The following is a 24,370-nucleotide window of genomic DNA, read 5'->3' as shown; positions in this document are numbered from 1 at the left end:
GCCAGTGTTTTGAGATTGCAGGTTTCTCTGGGAGTCATGATGGTGGGGAGAGTCCTTTAGCCATTTGGAATTTTTATTGTTAATGGTTTTGTGCAGGAGAGTTAGGATTTTGTATTGTGATCTGTAGGTTACGGGGAGCCTATGGAGTTCTTTTAGTATGGGGGTGATGTGTGAGGAGCGATTGCTGTTTGCGAGCGATCTGGCTGCTGCGTTTTGCAGAAGCTGGAGGGGTTTGGTGGAGGAGGCTGGGAGTCTGAGGAGGAGGGAGTTACAGTAGTCCAGTTTGGAAAGTATGAGGGCCTGGAGTACGGTGCGGTAATCGTGGTTGAATAGTAGGGGTTTGAGTTTTTTGAGGACTTGGAGCTAGTAATAGCCCTCTTTGATTGTTAAGTTTATGTGTTTCTTCATGTTGAGTTCAGAGTCCAGAGTGATACCAAGGTCTTTTACTTCGTTGGAGAATTTAATGTTTGGCTGTATGGGCGCAATGTCTTGGATGATCTTTGTGGTGGTTTTGTTGGAAATGTGTAGTATTTCTGTATTTTTGTGGTTGAGTGTGAGAGATATCTGAGTAAGGAGGTTTTTTATTTGGAAGGAGAGGGATTCCCAAAGAGAAATGGTGTTTGGTATGTTTTCTTTGATGGGGATTAGGATCTGGACGTCATCTGCTTAGATGTAATAGGGGAGGTCCAGGCTAGATAGGAGCTTATAGAGGGGGAGTATACATATATTTAACAGGGTGGAGGAGAGTGATGATCCTTGGGGTACGCCGTGGGGGAGTGGGAATTGTTTTGATTCGGAGTTGTTGAGATGAACTTTGTAGGATCTGTGAGACAGGTAGGAGCCAAACCATTTAAGGGTGTTTTCTCCTAGCCTAATCTCCATCAATCGGGTTAGTAATATGTTGTGATTTATGGTATCGAAAGCGGCAGATATGTCCAGTAGTATCAGAAGGTAGGAGTGACCGAGTCGATGCCTCTTAGGGCTGTGTCTGTGAGGGATAAAAGGAGAGTCTCTGTGCTGAGAGATTTCCTGAATCCATGTTGGGAGGGGTGCAGTACATTATGGCTTTCCAGGTATTCCAAGAGTTGGAGGTTCACATGTTTTTCCATGATCTTAGATATGAAAGATAGGTTTGAGATGGGTCTGTAGTTGGCAGGGTCGGAGGGGTCTAGTTGTGGTTTTTTGAGAATAGGTTTGATTATGGCACATTTTAGGGCTTCAGGGAAGATGCCTGCAATGGGTTTGGCTATGAGATCTGGGATGAGTTTGAGGGTCTTGACAGAGATGGGGTCGAGAGGGTGAATGGCTGGGTTTATTTTTTGAATGATTTTTTTTTAACTTCGGTTGAGGCGATGAGTTCGAAGTTGGACCAGGTAGGGAGTGAGGTGTTGAGTGGGATTGGGATTTCCTTGTTTGTGTAGGGATTGGAGGCTATAAGTTTTGTAATTTAATCTGAGAAGAAGTGGGCAAGATCTTCGCATGTCTTTGAGTTGCTGCCTGTGGTAGGTGAGTGGTGGCTGGGTTGAGTCAGTTTGGAGACGAGGTCAAATAGGGCTCTGGGATTGTGTTGATGTTGGATTTTCTTTCCATAGAATTCTCTCTTGGCTTTGTCGGTGTCAGTTCTGTAGATGTGGAATAGCATTCTGTATCTGTCGAGGTGGGGTGGGGTAGGATGTCTTCTCCAGGTTTTCTCTGCTTGTCTGAGTAATCTTTTGGTGTTTTTCAGCTCTGGGTTGTACCATGGTGTTTTGTGGGGGTTGTTGTTGGTGATAGCTTTGGAGATGATAGGGCATTTGGTTTTAGCAATTTCAGTGTTGATGTTGATCCAGGAGTCGATGGCTGTGTTTGGATCATTGAGGTTTAAAGTTGTTAGAGCATTGGGGAGGGTTTCTGTTAGGTCTTCGCTGGAGCAAGGTTTGTGGAAATTTTTTGGAGTTGTTGTATTCTGGGTGGTTGGTTTTCAGTTGTAGTGTGGTCTGAATGAGTTTGTGGTCAGACCACGGGATGCTGGTGGTGGTGGTGGGAGGACTGTTGGGGTTTGAGATTTTGTCATTGATGAATATGAGCAAAGGTGGGGCCTGATAAACATCAATGGCAGGGGTGGAAGGAAATTAGAACCAAAAAGTTACCAATAAGGGCCCTGAACTCAGCAGTTAAGAGTAACAGATAAGTATGAGAAAAATAAGTGTGAAAGCTTGCTGGGCAGACTGGATGGGCCGTTTGGTCTTCTTCTGCCGTCATTTCTATGTTTCTATGTTAATAACCTCACTGTTTCTTCACTGATCTGATGAAGAGAGGATAATGCTGTAAAGCTTGTCATAAATGTATTTCGGTTAATAAAAATGTATCACCTAGAGCTTGCTTGTTAACCCTTAGCCACAGTAAAGCAGCAGGAGCGCTGTCAGTGACGTCACTGGGTGGGCTCACCTTCATGGCAGCCAGACTCACGGAACTAGCCTGAGATAAACGCAAACCATGCGGGATTGACATGCTTTAGCCCCCTAAGCGACTCACTGATACCTGTCTAATCTCTCCAGAAAACCATTAGCAAAATGAGCCGACAAAACTGAAAGCGGAAGAGAAAGGAAGCGCTCTTTTCTCTTTACGACTTTGTAAAGAGACAGTACGGTGCAGTGACAACATTACATAGCCGTTTACAATGTATTTATTTGTCATGCTGTTTAATAAGAGTTTCTGTATTTATGTATTGCACGTGAAGGAAGACACTGCGGAGTAGTAAGTACGAAAAAGAGAACAAATGTTTTTTGTTTTTTTTTGATCCTGACAGGCCACCGTAGGAAGGGTCCGTTCCCGCCGTAGCGCGCTCTCGTTCTGTTTTGGCGTCTGCTCTTGCAAGCCGGGAGGACTGCAAGTAGTTGCAGGAGACCAGCAAGGCACCGGAAAGGATGTCGGACCAGGGTCTGGAGATGGCCTCCATGATCCCAGCCCTGCGGGAGCTGGCGAGGTAAGCTGCAGTGCGGCCTTATAGACGCTAACGGGGGCGAGAGTCTCATCAGCTGGAGGAGGGAGGGAGGACGCAGCTACAGCAGGACGCCTCTAAAGGCCAATGCAAATTGGAAAATTCCAAACCAAACTTTCTTTTTAAGTTTCTCTGTCACTGTTGTAAATGATCTACTTTGTTACTATAGATCAGCTAAATTCACAAGACAGGACCGTGCTCGCTTTTTTTTCTGCCCTGTGCAAACAATTACTGTATTCTTCCTACACCCCCCCCCCCCCCCCCCCCCCCCCCCCCCCAATTCATTGTCTCTGTCCGGGGCCCGTCAAACAAAGCCCAGCTCTCTCCAGCCGTACAAACTTTAAAACTGATCCTCTTCTCCCCCCCCCAACCCCTGGGTCTTCAATCAATCCCCAGAGCCTCGGGCCAGTGCAAGGTTATTAGGTGCCCTAGGTGAACCTTATAGCTTGGCAAACCTGCTCTCTTCACAGGCGCATACAGTACGAGCGCAGTAATTAACACCTGTTTGGACGTGCATTTTTGACACGCGCTATTACACTTTATACTGTAAGGGGTAATAGTGCCCCGAAAACTAATAGCGCTTATCACATGCAAATGCATGTTGATGAGCCTTAATATCATAGCTATATTAAGTCGGAGGAACCTAAAATTAAAAAATAAATAATAAAAAAAACTAACCCGATGTTGAGCGGGGTAGAAAAAAAAAAACAAACGCTCAGTTTTACCGGCATCCGTTTTCATAACCCATGGCTGTCAGTGGGTTCGAAAACCGGCAATGATTGTCGGACCTGCTGACAGTCAGTTCTACCCCTACTAAGAAGGCGCTAGGGATGCGCGTTGGGAGAGCGGGCACTCAACACGGAGTGCCGGCTCTCCTACACTTTTTACTGAATCGGCCTGACAGTTAAAAATTATGCGTTTATAATAGACTTTACATGGAAAAGATGAATGTACGGTATTCTGAGTTAAAAATATCACTTATATTATGTTTACATGTACTGCTGTGGTGCCAACCAGAACTCCCTGCAAAAAGGACTACATATTGTATTAGACTTAATGTAACGTATTGGGAATGTGCTTGACCCTCCAAAAACCATGAGTACACTGAATTATAATTAAAATATATAATAAACCTCCCATACCAAAACAGCTCTAATTGCCAGCACTCAAACAGTATCAAACCTACCTATGAAAAGACAACACTGTAAATATTATACCAGGTCCTAAAGCACCAAAACATTTCCTATTAGGAGAATACCTAACTATAGTCGCATATGCAGAATGCAGATAGACGCTCACCAAATACAGAATAAAGTAACCATAAATTATAAATAGAAATATACAGGCAAAAATTGAACTAGAAACCCCAACAAGCCAGATTCTTTGTACAGTGCAAAAATGGAAAAACAGAGCCATCATCATTCCTCAAACATCAAACAAAATGGAGAAATATAGTAAATACATAATCATAATAGTAAAAACATACTAAAAATATTTTAAAAACAGTAGATGAATAGAAGATCAAATAACTAAAAACTTGTATACAATTTTTTTTTTATTTCTAAACACCATTAAAATATTAACACCTGAAAAATAAAATTTATGCTCTCCCTACCAGTCATGGATTAGTGGGAGTGGAGTGCCCAAACTTTCTCCTCTCTTTCTTATATATATTTACACATACACGCTCTTCTATCACACATACTTGGGCGTCTCAGCTCTTCTTTAGTTGGGATCTGCCAGAAGCCCTGGGCTCTCCTGTTTGGCTGCTGGAAGGTTTCAAACTGCTGGCAGCCCCATTATCTCAAACCTTGCCGCCTCCCCTCCCCCCTTGCATGTTCTCTCACACCCCTCTTCCCCAGCTGGATCCCATGCTGTCAGACACACTCAGACAGACAGACACACTCAGACACACACTCTCTCTCTCTCTTCACCAGCAGCCGCACCGGTACCTGTCTTCTGATGCTGCTCCTCGTGCCTCCTTGATGGAAATCCAGGAGCCATTTAACTGCTCTTGTGCTGGCCTGCACTATTCAAAACTCACGGAGCTAGTGCTTTCTCTATGCTGATCTTGTACATCACAAGATCATCATAGGGAAAGTGTCAGCCCCATGATTTTTTTTAATATGGTGAGGCTGGCACAGGAGGAGCACAGCAGAATGGGGCTCCCTCCTCTTATGCTCCCAGTTGGTTGTGCATGGGCCTGTTCCTTTTTTTTTTTTTTTTGCGCACTGACAGCTTCACAGGTCTCTGCTTTGCTTCGCTGCCGGTGGGATGGGGTCCACAAGCAGCCGCATGGGCCTATTTTCTTTGCTGATGGTGGAATGGGGTCGCCCAGCGGCTGCACGAGTCTCTTCTTTATTCTTCCTTTCTTGGGCACCTTCTTCACTTTCACCATTGCTGGCTGCTGTCACCCCCACTCCCCCCCAAGTTGTGCCATCCCATGCAATTGTACAGTTTATACCCTAACTAGCGTTGTACCTGAAGAAAGGCTTGGCAATCTGGACAGTCATATGGAGGCTGAGACCAATTTCACACAAAAAGTAACTCTATACACTTAATTTATATATATTCCGCTTTTCACACTTTTTTTTTCACTGTCAATTATGGGCCTTTAATTATCAAGGATTTTTTAGATGGGCACATGAAAATCCAAGTTAATAAGCCACAGAACAGGATTTTTGCTAGATACTTGGAAGATACTTGGAAGAAGACACTATTTAGTCAGGAACATATGATATTATTACAGCCCTGAGTATATGATATTTACATTTTTGAAAGAATCCAGTCCTGAGTACATGTTTTATTATAATCCTGAATATTTATTTGACTAGATATTATTTATTTCTGAGACTAGATATTATTTATTTCTGTGTTAGCCATGTCTCTGGCTCTTCCTCCTCCCAGTTCATGTGCCCCTGTTTTATTGTAACTTTTGTTCACTTTTTTCTCTCTTCGCCTATTGTTCATGTTGATGTTAATGTTTTTGCACCATTGTTTCTTGTAAACCGATATGATATGATTGGTATCATGAATGTCAGTATAAAAAAGCCCTAAATAAATAAATAAGATTTAGGGCTGGCCAGATTTAGACCAAAAGAAGTGGCACCCGTGGGAAGGAGGTTGTTGGTGTTATTTACTCTTTTTCCCTACCGTGATGAAAGGGTGGCTGCTCTGTCTAGGTAGCCCCTTTCTTTGACCAGTGCCATAACTAGGCATTTTAGCACCCAGGGCAGGCAATCATATTTGCATCGCCCTCTTTTGCCATTCCATCTCCTCGCTTGGCTCCCTGGCTGCCATTAGACATGTGGCTAGGTTGTTTATTTTGTAATCCTCCCAGAAGTATCGTAATTGGGCAGAATATAAATTGCTGGAAATAAAGGATGCACTGGTGAGTCTCCCCTGGAACTTACCGTTGCCATCGTAGGCAGAGAACAATCCCCTCCCACCTCCCGTCCACCCTCGCTGTCAGTGGCCGTCTGTAGGCTTTTGCCTGTTCTACCTCATGAGAAATCCACCCCCCTCTCTATCCCCGTCCTCTCTGCCCTAGTGATTCTCCATCCCCAGTTCACCCATTTCATACCCCCCAAACTTACCCTTCATTCCCCTAGAGATCCTTGATTTCCCCCCTCCCAGGCTCACCCTGATCTCCCCAGTGATCCTTGCCCCCCCCCCCCCCACTCCTTTCCAATCCCTGGTAATCCTAAAGCCCCAGTGAGTGTTACTACTACTTATCATTTCTATAGCGCTCCTAGAGGCGCACCGTACAATTGCACCATCTCCCTCTTGGGAGCAGATCTGGGCCCAGATTGGCCCACTTGTCTTTCCTCAGGAGGAGAGGATTGGAATTGACATGTACCACTGCCTCTCTTGCTTTGCTTCACTCTGTGCACTATGGTGGCGGCGCCTCGCAAGGTTTTTTTGCATCCCGGGCAGTTGCCCTGCTGCGTTCAGCCATTGCTATGGGCCCTGCTCTGAGACGACCCTCGGCTGCGGTGTTGGCCGAGTGGCACCATCTCATCAGACGGAGGGCCACCTGGATGAAGCAGGTGCCCCTGGAGTCGCCCAAACCTAAAGCCACAGCCCTGCCCGTCGGCCCCTTCCTGCCCCCCCCCCCCTGAGATAAACCGAATTGTATCTCACAAAACTCACTGGCCAGCCCCCCAGTTAACCTGCCGACTCCTCCCTATCCCCCGATCACTAATCCTTCCAGCACTGCCTGGGCCGTGGGTCTGAGCCATGTGCTGCCCAGATTCTTGCAGCATTTTCAAAGTCTTACAAGAACAACATGGGGGAGGGGGAGTGTTTCAGATGCTCTGAAAGCTGTGCAGTGCCAGAAGGCACCGGCTGTTTTGGGGGCTGCAGCTGTGAGCTAAGGAATAACATTTGGGACAGTGGTATGCAGATTTGATGCACAGGCTCTGTATGTCAGTGCCAAGAAATACCCCGTTTTATTGAGCTAATTTAGGGCCAAATGCACGAGAGGATTTTTCCATTTTGTGTTTGCAGGGACAATTCTTGGTGCCTCTGGCCCTTAATGTTAGTGCAGTACAGAAACTGTCATTTGCAGCGTGTTTACTGGCCTTTGTTTCTATGTACCATGTGGACCAATAGTGCAATTAATTTCCTTTATTCGCACAAGAACATGAGGCACTATGTTAAGTCTTGTCTTCTTTTTTAAACTGAATGAATTTTCTAATTCTAATGGCATGTTTTATGTTGCTTACAAAAAAATGCAGTGCCAGTACAGAAGATTATAATACTGTTGTTCAGAAACCAAGACAAATTCTGTGCCAGTTCATAAACAGAATACTTACAGATGTAGATGTTGGTAAGTAGAACTGTTTCTTAAATAACATTGCATTTAAAGGCAAACCGTGAAAATAGGCAATCATTTTTATATGTTGAGTAATGCGGATTAGCTGGAATGTAACAATTGTTCAAATAGTTCTCCTGGCTGATTTTGGTTTAGGTACAAACAGTTTTCTTTTGTACCTACAGTTCTAGGCAAGTTGAGACCTGTATTGCAATTGTGGGACCCTTCTCTATGCCTTCTCCTTGGCCTTGGTGTGCTGATTTTCAGTTTTACTGTCCAGTATTCTTTCATTGTCAAAGTACTATTGATAACAGTTGATTGAGCATCATCAACAGTCTTGATTGTGCTAATGTGATTTGCATATAACCAATACACACGGTTGCTTAAGCAGATATGCAAATGCCATCTTTAGAATTCCTAAATTCTGCTAGTAGTGCTAACCTGCTTATTTGGCCTGGATTTGCATGCATAACCATTAGGAAGGGAATGGTGAATAAAACGGAAAATGTCATAATGGCTCTGTATCACTGCATGGTGAGACCCCACCTTGAATACTGTGTACAATTCTGGTCGCCGCATCTCAAAAAAGATATAGTTGCAATGGAAAAGGTACAGAGAAGGGCAACCAAAATGATAAGGGGAATGGAACAACTCCCCAATGAAGAAAGACTAAAGAGGTTAGGACTTTTCAGCTTGGAGAAGAGATGGCTGAGGGGGGGATATGATAGAGGTGTTTAAAATCATGAGAGGTCTAGAACGGGTAGATGTGAATCGGTTATTTACTCTTTCGGATAATAGAAAGACTAGGGGGCACTCCATGAAGTTAGCATGTGGCACATTTAAAACTAATTGGAGAAAGTTCTTTTTCACTCAACACACAATTAAACTCTGGAATTTGTTGCCAGAGGATGTGGTTAGTGCAGTTAGTAAAGCTGTGTTTAAAAAAGGATTGGATAAGTTCTTGGAGGAAAAGTCCATTACCTGCTATTAATTAAGTTCACTTAGAGAATAGCCACTGCTATTACTAGCAACGGTAACATGGAATAGACTTAGTTTTTGGGTTCTTGCCAGGTTCTTATGGCCTGGATTGGCCACTGCTGGAAACAGGATGCTGGGCTTGATGGACCCTTGGTCTGACCCAGTATGGCATGTTCTTATGTTCTTAACTTTCACCTTCCTAGTGCAATGCAATATATACTTGCTGTCAAGCCAAACAGATTTTTGCCCAAGTAAACATCATCAATACAAAAACTTAATAAACCAAAACAAACGTAAGAATTTATATTACTAATTTTGAGTAAGTAAATTATTGACATCTTTTTTGTATATGAATTTTATAAGCCTTTGTAACTCATGAAATAAAAGTGTATATGTGTGTGTTTTTGCACACACACACACCCTTTTTCTCGCTCTGAAACTGTTTGGAGAGAGACATGTTTAGATTTAGAATTTCAGCCTAACTGATCTGACATTTGACTGTGTTTATAACATTGCCTCGCGTGACTGCTTTGTGGCCTCTCTTTGGTTAAGATCCAAACCCAGGGTCTGAGCCATGAGCTGAGAATGGTCCCTTTCTGCTTGAGATTGAGTGTGGTGATGACCATGGGGGCGAGAGGGAGAGGGCATCCTATGGTGCAATCATTGGCAGCTCTTGCAAGCTCGTCATTTATACATTCATATTATGACCATTGCCAAAGTAGGAGGATTTAAACCTAATTTAAAAAATAAGAAGGTGGCATGGAGCAACATTATGGTGGTGTACTTCCATTCCTAAGGGGAAAATTACATTCTAATAAGTGTCTCCTACTGAAGGTTGTAAAAATCTGTCCTTTAAAAATATTGCACGCTCAGGAAAACATTTTAAGCTAGACCATTTTTGGTCAATTTGGATGAAATTGTTACTCTTAAAAATGTAAAGTGCTGTCTGTTCTCTGAATAGTTTGACAGATACCTTTAGCAGTATTTACGCAGTAGTTCAACATGCTAATGGTAATTGTTGGTACAATCCAGACGTTTTCTTTGTAAGATTCTCAGAATGTACTTTTTTCCAGTTGCCTTGGAACTATCTAAGAAAAGCGAATCCCAGCCGAGCTCTGTGATGCTGCTTGATTTCATTCAACACATCATGAAATCCTACCCTACGATGTTTGTAAATAGCAGTGAAACGTACCAGCAAACCGAAGCTGAGAAGAATTGTATTGGTAAGTTAACTCTAACAACAATGCTGGTGCCCTATTTCCATCATCTGCATTTCCACATAAGGCTTAATTCAAATAGTATATGTCATCCTCCCCCTTTCCAATGCCTGACAGGTTGAGAGGGCACATCTGGGAGCTTCTGGGCCATTTTCTAGTGGGGAGCGTCTGTCTTCAGGGTCTTAGGGCTATGGGCACTCTCTACGGAAATAAGGAAAACGGCAGTGTTGCTGCAAGCTGAAAAGTTTACTGATGCTTAACTTGTATAGTAATCTCTTCTGGTGATGTCCATAAAGCAAATGAAAAGCTGTTACTTACACAGACATGCAGGGGCCTCCCTGGACCCTTAGCTTCCCTTTCTAGCCTACCCCAAGGATCTGTCCTCATTTCCATTAGGGACTCCCCTTTGTACTCGATCTCTCCTTGGCTCCTCACTTGTCGAATGACCGGAATAGGACGTTCTGGACAGGATGGTTATTCCTTTACTCTGTAGGCTCTCCTAGTCCATTCGGGATTGGGAACACCACTGGAGAAGCTGAGGTTGCACTTTTTTTTCCTTTGGTAGCAGAAGCTCCACAGCTGCAGACACACGGGGGACTCGCTCGTTTCCTTTGTCTCTCCAGCTTCTTCAGCACCCTAGACAGGCTGCATCCCAGCAGAGCAAGGAGCCTCCTTTGTTCCCCTCTCAGAAAACGGTTTCAGGCCCTCTTTCTTTGAGGACCCAGTTGCTCCCTCCTTGAACCCTGGATTTATTTGAAAGGAGAGCTTGGATTGTATTACCCTTCATCATTGGGGTGAACCTGAACCTCACCACACGCCTCCTCTACCTTATTCATTTCAGCCCCCTGGTAGAGACCTATATTTGGGAAGCTATTGTTGGAGACTCTTTTTTTGTCTTTTTAGAGACCCATATTTACCTGGTAAGCTGGTAATGGGCGTATATAAATGTGTGTGTGTATGTATTGCTAGCCACGTATATATGTGGCTTTATTACCTAGCAATACCTGAATTATTCAGTCAGATTGGTGCTTTCAAGTGCTTTGGGCAAATAAAAACCTAATGTGTGAAATGTTTTGAACTGGGTGTTTCGTTGCTAGAATTGCATAACCATTGATGAACCACAAAAGGGAGGGAAACAAATCACAACTCTGAGCATATCGAGGTTTTAGCAAGCCTGTCAGTGTGTCTTCAACTACCCGGACCACCTGGTCAGCTCACTCACCCATCTTGTGAGCAACTGTAGAGAGAGAGTTTTTTTTTTTGAGAGAGTTTTGTTATATAATATGCACTTAAAAAATACCTCTAGTCAGTCAGTCTCTGAATCAAACATAAAACCTAAACCCAACACAGCCAATGTTTCGCGGTGTGATGCTTCCTCAGGAGCTGTGCTTAGTAAGCCATGTACAACAGAGCATCCCGTGACTGTAATCTAAAGAGAGAAACAAATCACTACTGTTTGTGGTCTAAAGACAGACTCAGTCACAGGATTGTCTGTTGTACATGGGTTACTGAGTTCGGCCCCTGAGGAAGCATCGCACTGTGAAATATTGGCTGAACTGGGCTTGGGGTTTGTTTGATTCAGACACTGTCCATCCCTGCTATAGACAACCAAACTTGTTTTTTTTTTCTGCTGGGGCCACATTGGCTGCTACAAGGGGGGGGGCGCGTGTCCCCCTTGGATTTCCTCGGCATGGCACACCGACTCCCAGCTCTTGTTGCAGGGATTTCAGTGTCCAGCAGGCTTACGCACCCGAGGAGCCCTTCAGTCATGGACCCCGGCCTCTAACAAAATCAGCAGGACCTCAAACCCCAGAGGTACAAGGCTTTTTCCTGGCTAGCAGACTACCGCACCTCCGTCACAAATGCAGATCACAGACAGACCCTTACCAAATAAGAATAAAAAGGCCATAGAGTATGAACAGAAAAAACTGAACTGGAAACCACTAAAAGCCAGTGCTGTAATGCAAAAATAGAAATATCACCAGTCCTCATAAAACAAAAATAAATGATAGTAAACCATACTAATACAAATATTTTAAAACATGATGAATACAACATATAATAGTATAAAAAAAATTAAACATTTGCCAAAATTCAATTAAATATTTCAAAACAGACATATCAAATAACCAATAATGAAAACTAATAAGGATAAAAAATGTCCCTCTCTCCTTACCAATGAACTTTTGATTTCTAGTCACCCTGATTGTAGTGGATTAATGGAGGGGAGATGGGAAGAACACACATCATATGTGCACACACTCATACTCCCAAACCTTTTACCCTCCCTTCTCATTCCCCACTTCTCTTCCCTCCCCCTTGCTTCTCTCTCATCTGTTATTCACCTCTCCCTTCCAGTCACCTCCCTTTCCTCTCAGTAATTCACCCCCTTCCCTCCCATCTGTCACACTCACCCTCCCACTCAATCCCTTCCATTTGTCATTCACCCCCAGTCCCTTAAGAACATAAGACGTTGCCATACTGGATCAGATCGAGGGTCCATCAACCCAGCATCCTGTTTCCAAAAGTGGCCAATCCAGGCCATAAGTACCTGGCAAGTACCCAAACCCCAAGAAGATCCCATGTTACTGATGCAATTAATAGCAGTGGCTATTCCCTAAGTCAACTTGATTAATAGCAGTTAATGGATTTCTCCTCCAAGAACTTATCCAAACCTTTTTTAAACCCAGCTGCACTAATTGCCTTAACCACATCCTCTGGCAACAAATTCCAGAGCTTAATTGTGTGTTGAGTGAAGAAAAAATTTCTGCTGTTTTAAATGTGCTACTTGCTAACTTCATGGAGTGCCCCTTAGTCCTTCTATTATCCAAAAGAGTAAATAAATGATTCACATTTACTCGTTCTAGACCTCTTATGATTTTATAGACCTCTATCATATCCCCCCTCAGCCGTTTCTTTTCCAAGCTGAACAGGTCTAATATCTTTATCCTTTTCCATCTCCTTTATCGTTTTGGTCGTCCTTCTGTGTACCTTCTCCAGTGCAACTATATCTTTTTTGAGATGCGGCGACCAGAATTGTACACAGTATTTAAGGTGCGGACTCACCATGGAGCGATAGAGGCATTATGACATTTTCTGTTTTATTCACCATTTAATGTATTCTCCACTGTGACACTTAGATCTTTTTCCTGGGTGGTAGCCTTAATATGGAACCTAATATTGTGTAACTGTAGCATGGGTTATTTTTCCCAATATGCAACACCTTGCACTTGTCCACATTAAATTTCATCTGCCATTTGGATGCCCAATCTTCCAGTCTCGCAAGGTCCTCCTGTAATTTATCACAATCTGCATGTGATTTGACTATTCTTAATAAATTTGTATCATCTGCAGATTTGATTATCTCACTTGTATCCCTTTCCAGATCATTTATAAATATATTGAAAAGCATCGGTCCAAGTACAGATCCCTGAGGCACTCCACTGTTTACCCTTTTCCACTGAGAAAATTGTCCATTTAATCCTACTCTGTTTCCTGTCTTTTAACCAGTTTGTAATCCACGAAAGGACATCGCCTCCTATCCCATGACTTTTTAGTTTTCTTAGAAACCTCTGATGAGGGACTTTGTCAAACACCTTCTGAAAATACACTACATCTACCAGTTCACCTTTATCCACATGTTTATTAACCTCTTAAAAAAAAATGTAGCATATTTGTGAGGCAAGACATCCATGCTGACTGTGTTCCATTAAATCATGTCTTTCTATATGCTCTGTGATTTTGATCTTTAGAATAGTTTCCCGGCTCGCCGGTCTGTAGTTTCCCGGATCGCCCCTGGAGCCCTTTTTAAATATTGGGGTTATATTAGCCATTGTCCAATCTTCAGGTACAATGGATGATTTTATGGTACTTTACAAATTTTAACTAATAGTTCTGAAATTTCATTTTTTAGTTCCTTCAGAACCCTGGGGTCCATAACCATTCGGACCAGGTGATTTGCTACTCTTTATATGTCAGTCTGGTCTACTACATCTTCCAGGTTCACAGTGATTTGGTTTAGTTCATCTGACTCATCACCCTTAAAAACCATCTCCGGAACTGGTATCTCCCCAACCTCCTCATTAGTAAACACGGAAGCAAAGAATTCATTTAGTCTTTCTGCAATGGCCTTATCTTCCCTAAGAGCCCCTTTAACCCATCGGTCATCTAATGGTCCAACCAACTCCCTCACAGATTTCTTGCTTCGGATTTATTTTAAAAAGTTTTTATTTTGAGTTTTTGTCTCTAAGGCCTACTTCATGTCAAATTCTCTCTTCACCTGTCTTATCAATGTTTTACACTTAGCTTGACAATGCTTATGCTTTTTCCTATTTTCTTCAGATGATCCAGTTTTTGAAGGATTTTTTTTTAATTTTTTTTTGGCTAAAATAGCCTCTTTCACCTCACCTTCTAACCATGCCAGTAATCATTTTTCCTTCCTTCCACCTTTCGTAATGCATGGAATACATATGGACTGCGCTGCTAAGATTGTATTTTTAAACAATGTCCATGCCTGTTGAACACTTAGGGGCGGATTTTCAGAGCCCTGCTCGCGTAAATCCGCCCAAAACCGGGCGGATTTACGCGAGCAGGGCCCTGCGCGCTGGGAAGCCTATTTTACATAGGCCTCCCGGCGCGCGCAGAGCCCCGGGACTCGCGTAAGTCCCGGGGTTCTCGGAGGGGGGCGTGTCGGGGGGCGGGCCCGGTCGTCGCGGCGTTCCGGGGGCGTGTCGGCAGCGTTTTGGGGGCGGGTACGGGGGCGTGGCTACGGCCCGGGGGGCGTGGCCGCGCCCTCCGTACCCGCCCCCAGGTCGCGGCCCGGCGCGCAGGAGTCCCGCTCGCGCGCGGGGATTTACGCCTCCCTTCGGGAGGCGTAAATCCCCCGACAAAGGTAGGATGGGGGTTTAGACAGGGCCGGGCGGGTGGGTTAGGTAGGGGAAGGGAGGGGAAGGTGAGGGGAGGGCAAAGGAAAGTTCCCTTCTAGGCCGCTCCGATTTCGGAGCGGCCTAGGAGGGAACGGGGGTAGGCTGCGCGGCTCGGCGCGCGCAGGCTATACGAAATCGATAGCCTTGCGCGCGCCGATCCAGGATTTTAGCCGATACGCGCGACTACGCGCGTATCTACTAAAATCCAGCGTACTTTTGTTTGCGCCTGGAGCGCAAACAAAAGTAGGCTATTCGCGCTCGTCTGAAAATCTACCCCTTAATCTTTGCAGCTGCACCTTTCAGTTATTTTCTAACTATTTTCCTCATTTTATCAAAGTTTCCCTTTTGAAAATTTAGTGTTAGAGCTGCAGATTTACTTATTGTCCCCCTTCCAGTTATTAGTTTAAATTTGATCATGTTATGATCACTGTTGCCAAGTGGCCCTAACACTGTTACCTCTCTCACCAAATCCTGCGTTCCACTAAGAATTAAATCTAAAATAGCTCCCTCTCTCATCAGTTCTTGAATCAATTTCTCCTTGAAATAGTCGTTTATTCCATCCAGGAACTTTGTCTCTAGCATGTCCTGATGTCACGCTTACTTTTTCCTTTGTGTCATTCACCCTTCCCACCCGCTCAATCCCCAGCCCTTCTCTCTGTCACTCACTGCCTCCTTCTCTGTCCCTCCCCTCATTCACTCTTCCCTCATTCCCCTCATTCACTCTTCCCTCATTCACTCTTCCCTCCTCCACTCCTTTCCATCTATCACTCTCCCTTCACCCTTCTCCCCCTCACTTCTTTCCCTCTGTTACTCTCCTTCCCCCCACTCCCTCCTTTTCCTCTGTCCTCTCTTCCTCTACTCACTCTTTTCCCTCTCCCTCCCCCTCCCTGATTCACTCCTTTTCCTCTCAGTCCCTTGTGGAATTTAAGAATATTTTCCCTGTATCCTGTTCCACAATAGAAATGGTTAAGTCATTAAAGCAATATAAACATCTACAATTATTCAATGAAATATCACATGAGAAGTACACTCATGGCACTTCTGAAATCCAGTTCATACAATCAGACTTAGATTGTCTTATAAAATCGTGGTTCAGAAAAAATATTTTAGATTGACCACTTACAGTTTGACTTTTTGCATTTTGGTTCATCTTTACATCTTTAGATGTCTCAGATCATGACTAATTAACAGGTCAGCATGACCCAGGTGTTAATCACAATTAAATACAAGTGCAGTGTACTTTGTTGCCACAAGCAAGGTTGACTCATCATATCTCTCTTCTACCAAACATACGGGCCGATACAGTAAAATCGCGGGAGATCTCCCAGCGCGCGCAAAGGACAGTCTCCTGTGCGCGCGATACAGTAAGTTAATTTATTTAAATTAGGCCCGGCGGTAAAAAGTGGCGCTAGGGACACTAGCGCGTCCCTGGCGCCCCTTTTTGGACAGGAGCGGCGGCTGTCAGCGGGTTTGACAGCCGACGCTCAATTTTGCCAGCGTCTGTTCTCGAGCCCGCTGACAGCCACGGGCTTGGAAACCGGACGCTGGCAAAATTGAGCGTCCGGTTTTCGACCTGCCAGCCGCGGGCCCATTTTAAACTTTTTATTTTTTTTATTTTTTACTTTTTTAAACTTTCGGGACCTCCGACTTAATATCGCCATGATATTAAGTCGGAGGGTGCACAGAAAAGCAGTTTTTACTGCATTTCTGTGCACTTTCCTGGTACCCGGAGAAATTAGCGCCTACCTTTTGGGTAGGAGCTAATTTCTGAAAGTAAAATATGCGGCTTGGCTGCACATTTTGTTTTCTGAATCGCGCGGGAATACCTAATAGGGCCATCAACATGCATTTGTCTGTTGCGGGTGCTATTAGGTTCGGGGGGGTTGGACGCGCGTTTTAGACCCCTTACTGAATAAGGGGTAACGCTAGCACGTCGAAAACGCACATCCAAATGCCGGCTAACAGTGCGCTCCGTCGGAGCGCACTGTACTGTATCAGCCTGATAATTATCGTAATTCTTGAACTTTGGCATGTGATGGTATTATGCATATCTAAGGATTGCTTAAACTTCAGTATTTTCCTTATTTTTTTTTTAATTCTTTATTTATAGAGTTTTAAGTATTTTACAAACCAAAATAGTTCATAACAGAAATCTCAGATTTATCACATAACATTTAAACATAAGAAATATAATTATATAAAGCAAAAAAATATGTGATAATTCTTAATAAAGAACAAACAATGATTCAAATCAGGGCCTAAGAATAATAGGGAGTAATAATTATACATCAGTCGTTGAAAAGAAAAGTTAAGATGGTGGCATGGATAACACCTATAATTATTTTTCATGTATCTGGTGTTGATGTGGGTTGTTTTTGAAGTTCTATAAACCTAGCCAAATGTTCTGGAGTGTAAAATATATTGCATTCATCCCTTTTTTTAATCAAACATTTACAAGGAAAACACAGTTGAAAAGTATAACCTAATTCTATTGCTTCTTGACGCAAGTTCAAGAATGCCTTCCTTCTTTGCTGAGTAGACAAAGCTAAGTCGGGAAAAATTTTTCCTTATTTTATCTAGTCCAGGGATCAAATTTAGCAACAACCATTACATCTCTTATTCTTAATAAAATCTAAAAATAGTGTTTAGAGCAAGAATAAGTAAGGAACTTTATAAGTTGAATTGAGCTATATTGAACAGAGAGCTACAATGAAACTTTTTGACTTTGTCCGTGCTCCCTCTTGTACCCCTCTGTACAATTCATATCAAAATCCAAATACATTTTAAACATGTTTTACTTAGCAGTAATTCTTGTTTTCAAAAGTTAATTAGACTGAAACTGTGGTAGTAATCATAATTAATACAGTAACTTTATTCATGCAATTTAATCTTATTATGATTTCTTTAGTCTGTTTTATCAGAAAAAAAAATTCTCAAACCGGTCTCATTTTGTTTTAAAAATATCAGTTCTAAAGAAAAATTTGTGGTACTATAACAAATGATAACATTTTTTTGCTGCCCTGTTACAGGCTGATTTTCAGATCCGGCCCTGGAGTAACTTGTCGCAGAAAAGGTTAAACCAAAAAAAAAAAAAAAAGACGATTTAGAGGGGGTGGGGGGTGGGAGAGGGGATGGGAGATTAGGGTAGGGGGTAGGAAAGTTCCCTCCCAGTCCGCTCCTAAATTGTTATAAAATCGGCGCGGGTCCATGTGCATGCGCCGGGTAGCACGCACACATTTTAAAATCTCCTCTTTAGTCTGCTTCTTCACTGTATGACACTCCAGGTATATTTTCCTCAGTACTTAAGACTGGCATATAATGCAGCATTTGGCTCCAAAACCACTCCTCACTTATCATGTCTTAAGTTGATTGTAAGCGTGCCTCACGGAGCCACAGATAGACTAGGAATGAGTGACTCCTCGGAACAAAATCCGATAAGGCTTGCCCTTCAGGCCTATTCATGCTCCAGCGCTGGATATGTATTTGTCAAGAGTTTGTAATGGGCAATGCAAAATAATTATTGCAGAAGTCAACTTTGAGGCAAATTTATGGGCAGAGATTGATTACACAGTGACAGACAAAGCACAAAAACAGAAAAATATAAAAAAATCTAACTTCAATAACTAAATATGTTAAGCAAAAATGAATATTATTTATCAAAGCTATTTGGGAAACTTCCACTTTGACACCAGACCAAAAGATAATTTGGGAATTCTGTGTTTTGGGTATCAAATCTTAAATATGGGTCAGCTTAAGTAGAAAATTGTAACAGGAATTTATGAAACTATAAATCATTTGTAATTCTATAATCTTTAAATTTAAAACAGTGCAAGATATAGTTCTGTACGATTAACTCTAATTACAAACATTTAGAAAACTTGAGGTGTAATGCATCTGGTATCATTAGGCTATATCATAATCATTTTTAATTAAGTCAAGTTCTTTCAATGCTAAAAGAAAAGCACGTTCAGTTCTTTTCTTTATAATAATGTCCTTCAAAAAATATCAAACAGTTCCTATTAAAGTCCATTCATGGGCAACTTTCCATCTGTGTTCTCACAGGCAAGCATTTGGATTCAGAAGCCAAACTTGACAGGATCTAACGCAGCAGTGAAGTTCTTGGTGGTGGATTTAAGATTAGGAGGTCATCAAAACTGTCTCACAAATGGTCCAAATTAATGCTTATGGCAATAATCATATTTAGGATGGCAATACACATATATCAGAGACAGTTTCTTTCACATTGATATTTAAATCATAATTGAACCTAATTCAGTATTAAACAGTGATTTCTAAAAAGTGTTTCACCATATAATGCTTCAATTGAAATAAGGTTCAGCAATGTACTTTACTTAGTAACTCATTTCATTAATGTTAACATTTTTTCAGGTTTTGGAAAAAGAGATAAAGAATAATTTCTAACTTTTTGTTCAGACTCATATAAAATAAAAGCATATTTCTAAACAATTAAAAGTAAAAAAACCTTTTTTTTTCCAAATTCATGAATATTTCAACTATTATTTGAAAGCAGGGATATAAAAACTTAAACCTTCAGAACTCTAATAGACAACATGGAACTTCTGCAAAGCAGCAATATGTTGATACTGGGTAGAGACTCTCATCCTCTCTTTTCTTGTTCTGAGAAAGAACTTGAAAAAAAACCCCATTCTGGTTCACATATAATATCTCTCTGTGCAAGGTCATTGGATACACTAAACATTTTATACTTCAGTGTTTAATATATGACTGGATATGTGTTCTTGTAGTGAATAATGGGGCAGATCTTAAAACCTGCGCGCAGGCGTAGATTTGTTCGTGCAACCTGGCGCAAACAAATCTACGCCCGATTGTGTAACATGCGCGCATGTTACAAAATCCAGGGTCAGCTTGCGCAAGGGGGTGCACAATTGTGCAACTTGCATGCGCCGAGCCACACATCCTTCCTCCTTTCCCTCCGAGGCCGCTCCAAAATCGGAGCGGCCTCGGAGGGAACTTTCCTTCCACCTCCCCAACCTCCCCCCCTACCTTTGTTCCAAATGTTACGCCTGCCCGGCCGGCTGCTGGTGCACATCCCCCGGCACAGGCTGCTGTGCCAGAGGACTCCGCCCCGGGACATACGAGCGTCCCGGGGCTTGCATGTGCCGCCGAGCCTATGCAAGATAGGCTCGGCGCGCGCAGGGGCAGCTTTTCGGGGGTTACGCACGTAACCCTTTGAAAATCTGCCCCAATATGTTTTATTTGCACTGGAAAGATATTAGACTGTTCTTTTTAATCAATTATCTTATTCTATAGAAATATGCATCATACAGTATAATATAACTGGGTATTAATAAATGTTGCAGTATTCATAATTTTTTTTAATTGAAATACTAATAGGTAAAATCAATAAAACCTTTTTTCAAAGTCTTCATTTCATTGTTCATAGATAATTCCCTCTTAATCCAGAAACAAGGAAGAATCTAAGACAAATACATTTTCTGATAAAGGCAATATAACAAATTACACAATACTTGTAACACTTCTAAATCTAATCATGTTATAAGAAAATGTTTTCAAATCTAAATGTAGCACTGTGTAGCACTATAAAATACATACCACACATTCCTGAGAGAGAAAAGATAAACATTCTAGCTTTAAGATGCCATTTTACTTTGTGGTGGTCATTTTTCTTCCTAAGCCTAAACAAGACACACAAAGTAAACGATAAAGCTACTATATAGATAGATGTGTACATTCTGAATTAACCCCCAACCAAATACATTTAGATATTTCAATTCAGCAGCATGCACAGAGCAAGTCAAACATCTTATTTAGATAAAGGAGGGAAAAAATATTTCTATTTACATGTCTTATTACATTTCTATAGTGCAGAACAGAAAACAGGATTGTAGATTGTTTGTATTCAAAATAAAAACAGTAAACTGTTTCCTCTGTTTTTTTAAATAAAATTTTATAGTTTAGTATTCAAAATAAAACTGGAAGTTTATTCATTCATAGTCAATATAATTTTTCTTAGGCTTGGAAAAGATAATCCTAAAATTATTATTTAATATAAAAAGTTCATCACAGCTGCAGTTCTGGATACTAAAAATCAAACTGTAAGCTTTCTTTTTTTTTCAGTTTTCAAGATAGCTGCATAGAATTATTAAATAATCTAAGCCTTAATAGCTAATGAAAGCTATATCTACTAAAACAAATTGAATCTTTTTTTCTTCATAAGACATCACACTCACATACTCGGTAATTACGTAAAGTTCTCAGGAGGAATATAAATATCACACAATTAAGATCATGATTCCAAGCATCCACCAATCAAAATATCACTATTTCTTACGGCTGAAGTCTCTAAAACATGTGTTATTACAATTTAGGGTCAAGGGATCTAAGTATTTTCTTTTACACTCTAATCATTAGTTTGTTTATTGGTATAACATTTTCCTAATTGGTTTACATTCAAATTCTTGTCTCATGTATGTAAATGGGATCTAATCCTTGTGAATCAAGTAATTTGTTATAGTTAACCATACAAGCAAGCAGGGATACAGGCTCTGACCCTTGGCCTATATTGAAGCAGGGAAACAGATAAAAAAACAAAAAACAGAGAACAAGAAATCCCTGAAACAAAAAGGATTTCAAATGGCTTAATCATAAAAAGATATAAACTAAAATATATTATTTAGGATAAAAAAAGTTTCTAATTAAATTAGCTATTCAGTTTTTTCCAGAAAGTAGTGGTAACAGGAAGTAATTTTCTCTGCGCTTAGCTTAAAGCATTAATGGGCTTTCAAAATATTGTCAGAATAACCATTATCAGTAGATTATGAGACATTCTTGACAGTTTCTAGTAGCTGAGCTGCATGGAACAGCACAGATTGTCTCTGAAGAGGAGGTGGAAAATATGAAGGATGCTGAAGAATCGTTCATAAAAGAGAGAATTCTCTCTTTAAATCTTTTCTTCTGTGACTTATTCTTTGGCAGTAATAACATGGGTCATTTCTTCTGTTTTTAGGTCAATCAGTTTGTAAAGTCCAACGGACAAATGTCCTCGTGGGTGTCCAGGATCCCTTAAATACAAAAGACTTTGTATTTGAATCCGTTAACTGAATCTTGTGTAGGCTTCTCGTCCCTATCTTTTTTTTTTTTCTAACTCAAAATCTTTTTTTCTCTTGCATCATGTTTAGTAATATTTAAAAAAAAAAAAAATTTCATTTAATTCCTGATTGACATTCTACTCATAAAAAAGATATGTCAGGCCATCTTTGAAATAATAAAAATCACCTTCGTATCTTTCGCTTCATAAAATCACAAAAAAATTTCACTCACACTACATCGTATCATACGCTTTCAGTAACTTATAGTAAACAACAGACTTGCTAAGCTTAGTACACCCAAAACGTGCGCCCAATAATAAGTAAACCGGTGTGCTAGGCTTGCTTCATCTTATTGCATCGGCCTGTACTTTTCTTCATCTGTTAACGATTTTAAATTTCTAAGGGATCTTCACACTAATCTAAAGTACTTTTAATCTATTGCTTTGTTTGTTAGTGATCCTCCAGAGACTGCAGTTAATCTACTTAAAAGCACCTGGTTACACACCTTATTGACTCTTGTTTTAAATTCCCTATTATTGTGTAAAATAAATCTGTTAAAAATGTATAGGAATCGGTGTTTTGGTGCGCGCCTTTCCGAATGAGGGCAGGGGATATAGAAGCAGAGATGGCTCTCTGCTGGGAGAATTACGCAAATAAGCCTTTTGGTCCTCTGCCGCTGGAAAGAGGCTGGGGGATGTGGAAACTGAAGCCTAGGCTCACAATGTCTTCTGGCAGGAGACATATGTCCAGGAGCCTTCAAATCCTCTGCTGCTGGAAAGAGGCTGGGGGATGTGGAAACTGAAGCCTAGAGGGCTCACAATCGGGCCGATACAGTAAAAATCGCGGGAGAGCGGGCGAACAAGACACTCTCCTGTGCGCGCGATTCAGTAATTTAATTTATTTAAATTAGGGCCGGCGGTAAAAAGAGGCGCTAGGGACACGCTAGTGTCCCTAGCGCCTCTTTTTGGACAGGAGCGGCGGCTGTCAGCGAGTTTGACAGCCAACACTCAATTTTGCTGGCTTCAGTTCTCGAGCCCGCTGACAGCCATGGGTTCGGAAACCGGACGCCGGCAAAATTGAGCATCCGGTATTCAACTCGTGAGCCGTGGGCCTATTTCAAATTTTTTTTTTTTTTTACTTTTTTTAACTTTCGGGACCTCCGACTTAATATGCTTTTCTGTACACTTCCCGGTGCTGGCAGAAATTAACGCCTACCTTTGGGTAGGTGCTAATTTCTTAAAGTAAAATATGCAGCTTGGCTACACATTTTACTTACAGAATTGCGCGGGAATAACTAACAGGGCCATCAGCGTGCATTTGCATGTTGAGGGCGCTATTAGGTTCGGGGAGGGGGGGGCGGTTGGACGCGTGTTTTCGACACACTATTACCCCTTACTGAATAAGGGGTAACGCTAGCACGTCAAACGTCAAACGCGCGTCCAATCGTGGGTTAATAGTGCGCTCCGCTGGAGCGCACTGTACTGTATCGGCCTGAATGTCTTCTGGCAGGAGAAATATGTCCAGGAGCCTTCAAGTCCTCTGCTGCTGGAAAGAGTGCAGGGGCCGTGGAAGCCTAAAAAGGCTGGCAGGAGCCTCTGGAGTCCTCTTCTGGGAGAAGCTTGCAGATAGGCCTTCTAATCCTCTGCCACCAGCAGAAATTAACCCCTTCCCCCTGCGCGCTTATTATATATATAAGATACTGTATAAGAAGAATTCTGCATGACCAGCATCCTAAATTGAGCAACCTACTTTCATCCAGGATCTGAAAGGTCTGGTCTAACTGCAGTAGCCAAAAACCCCCAACCCATTTATTAGATTTTAGTCTGCCTGCCTCTTCTTCCTCTTGGGATTCCCCCCATTGCTGCATTTCTTCTCTAGTGCTATCCATCAAAGGAAGATTGCTCTGCTTCTGGCTGTGCTGTCTTCCTCTGTAGATTCTGTCTGTACAGGAACAAACGTTGTAGCCAGCTGTGCTTTCCCTTCTCCACCTTCCCCCTCCATTCCTACCAAACATCAGTGTGTTACAGTACCTGGAAGCATTACATGATGGTGAAACGTTTTGGGGGGGCAGTTTTGAAAACTAGGCGTTTTGACGCAAAATCCGCTGGTGGTTTTTCCCCAAAGGCTTTGCACCAGATTTCCAAGAAAAGTACCTGCATATACATTTGCACCTGTTTTTTCTGCAGATAATTTTTCTGACCAGAGCAATGCGTGTACTTTTTGCAAAAACAAAACTTATGTGCATTATGCCTCCCGTGATATAATCCCGCCCTGATAACACCTCCATGAAAGTGAAGGGAAAAGTAAATGCATTGTGGAAGAACGTATATACTCCTACCTACATACAGGGTGGGCAATTTTCA

The 24,370-nt window shown here is 42.0% G+C and overlaps 1 protein-coding gene across 5 annotated transcripts in view; it reads left to right on the top strand.

Moving 5' to 3' along the window:
• Window positions 1–24,370, top strand: part of ATR (ATR serine/threonine kinase) — a 368,882-nt gene that overhangs the window by 47,097 nt on the left and 297,415 nt on the right. For 4 of the 5 annotated variants that reach the window (XM_029617054.1, XM_029617056.1, XM_029617057.1 and 1 more), the window contains exons 2-4: window positions 2,789–2,965; window positions 7,720–7,811; window positions 9,848–9,997. In XM_029617054.1, coding sequence (XP_029472914.1) covers window positions 2,907–2,965; window positions 7,720–7,811; window positions 9,848–9,997 — 301 coding nt within the window. In that variant the 5' untranslated portion in view covers window positions 2,789–2,906. Of the gene's footprint in view, window positions 1–2,426; window positions 2,629–2,788; window positions 2,966–7,719; window positions 7,812–9,847; window positions 9,998–24,370 lie in introns of those variants that run through there. The other variant, XM_029617055.1, reaches the window with a different exon arrangement.

The sequence above is a fragment of the Rhinatrema bivittatum genome, chromosome 9, assembly GCF_901001135.1.
Source record: "Rhinatrema bivittatum chromosome 9, aRhiBiv1.1, whole genome shotgun sequence".
Taxonomy (NCBI): Eukaryota; Metazoa; Chordata; class Amphibia; order Gymnophiona; family Rhinatrematidae; genus Rhinatrema; species Rhinatrema bivittatum.
This window is presented reverse-complemented; position numbering and strand designations above follow the sequence as displayed.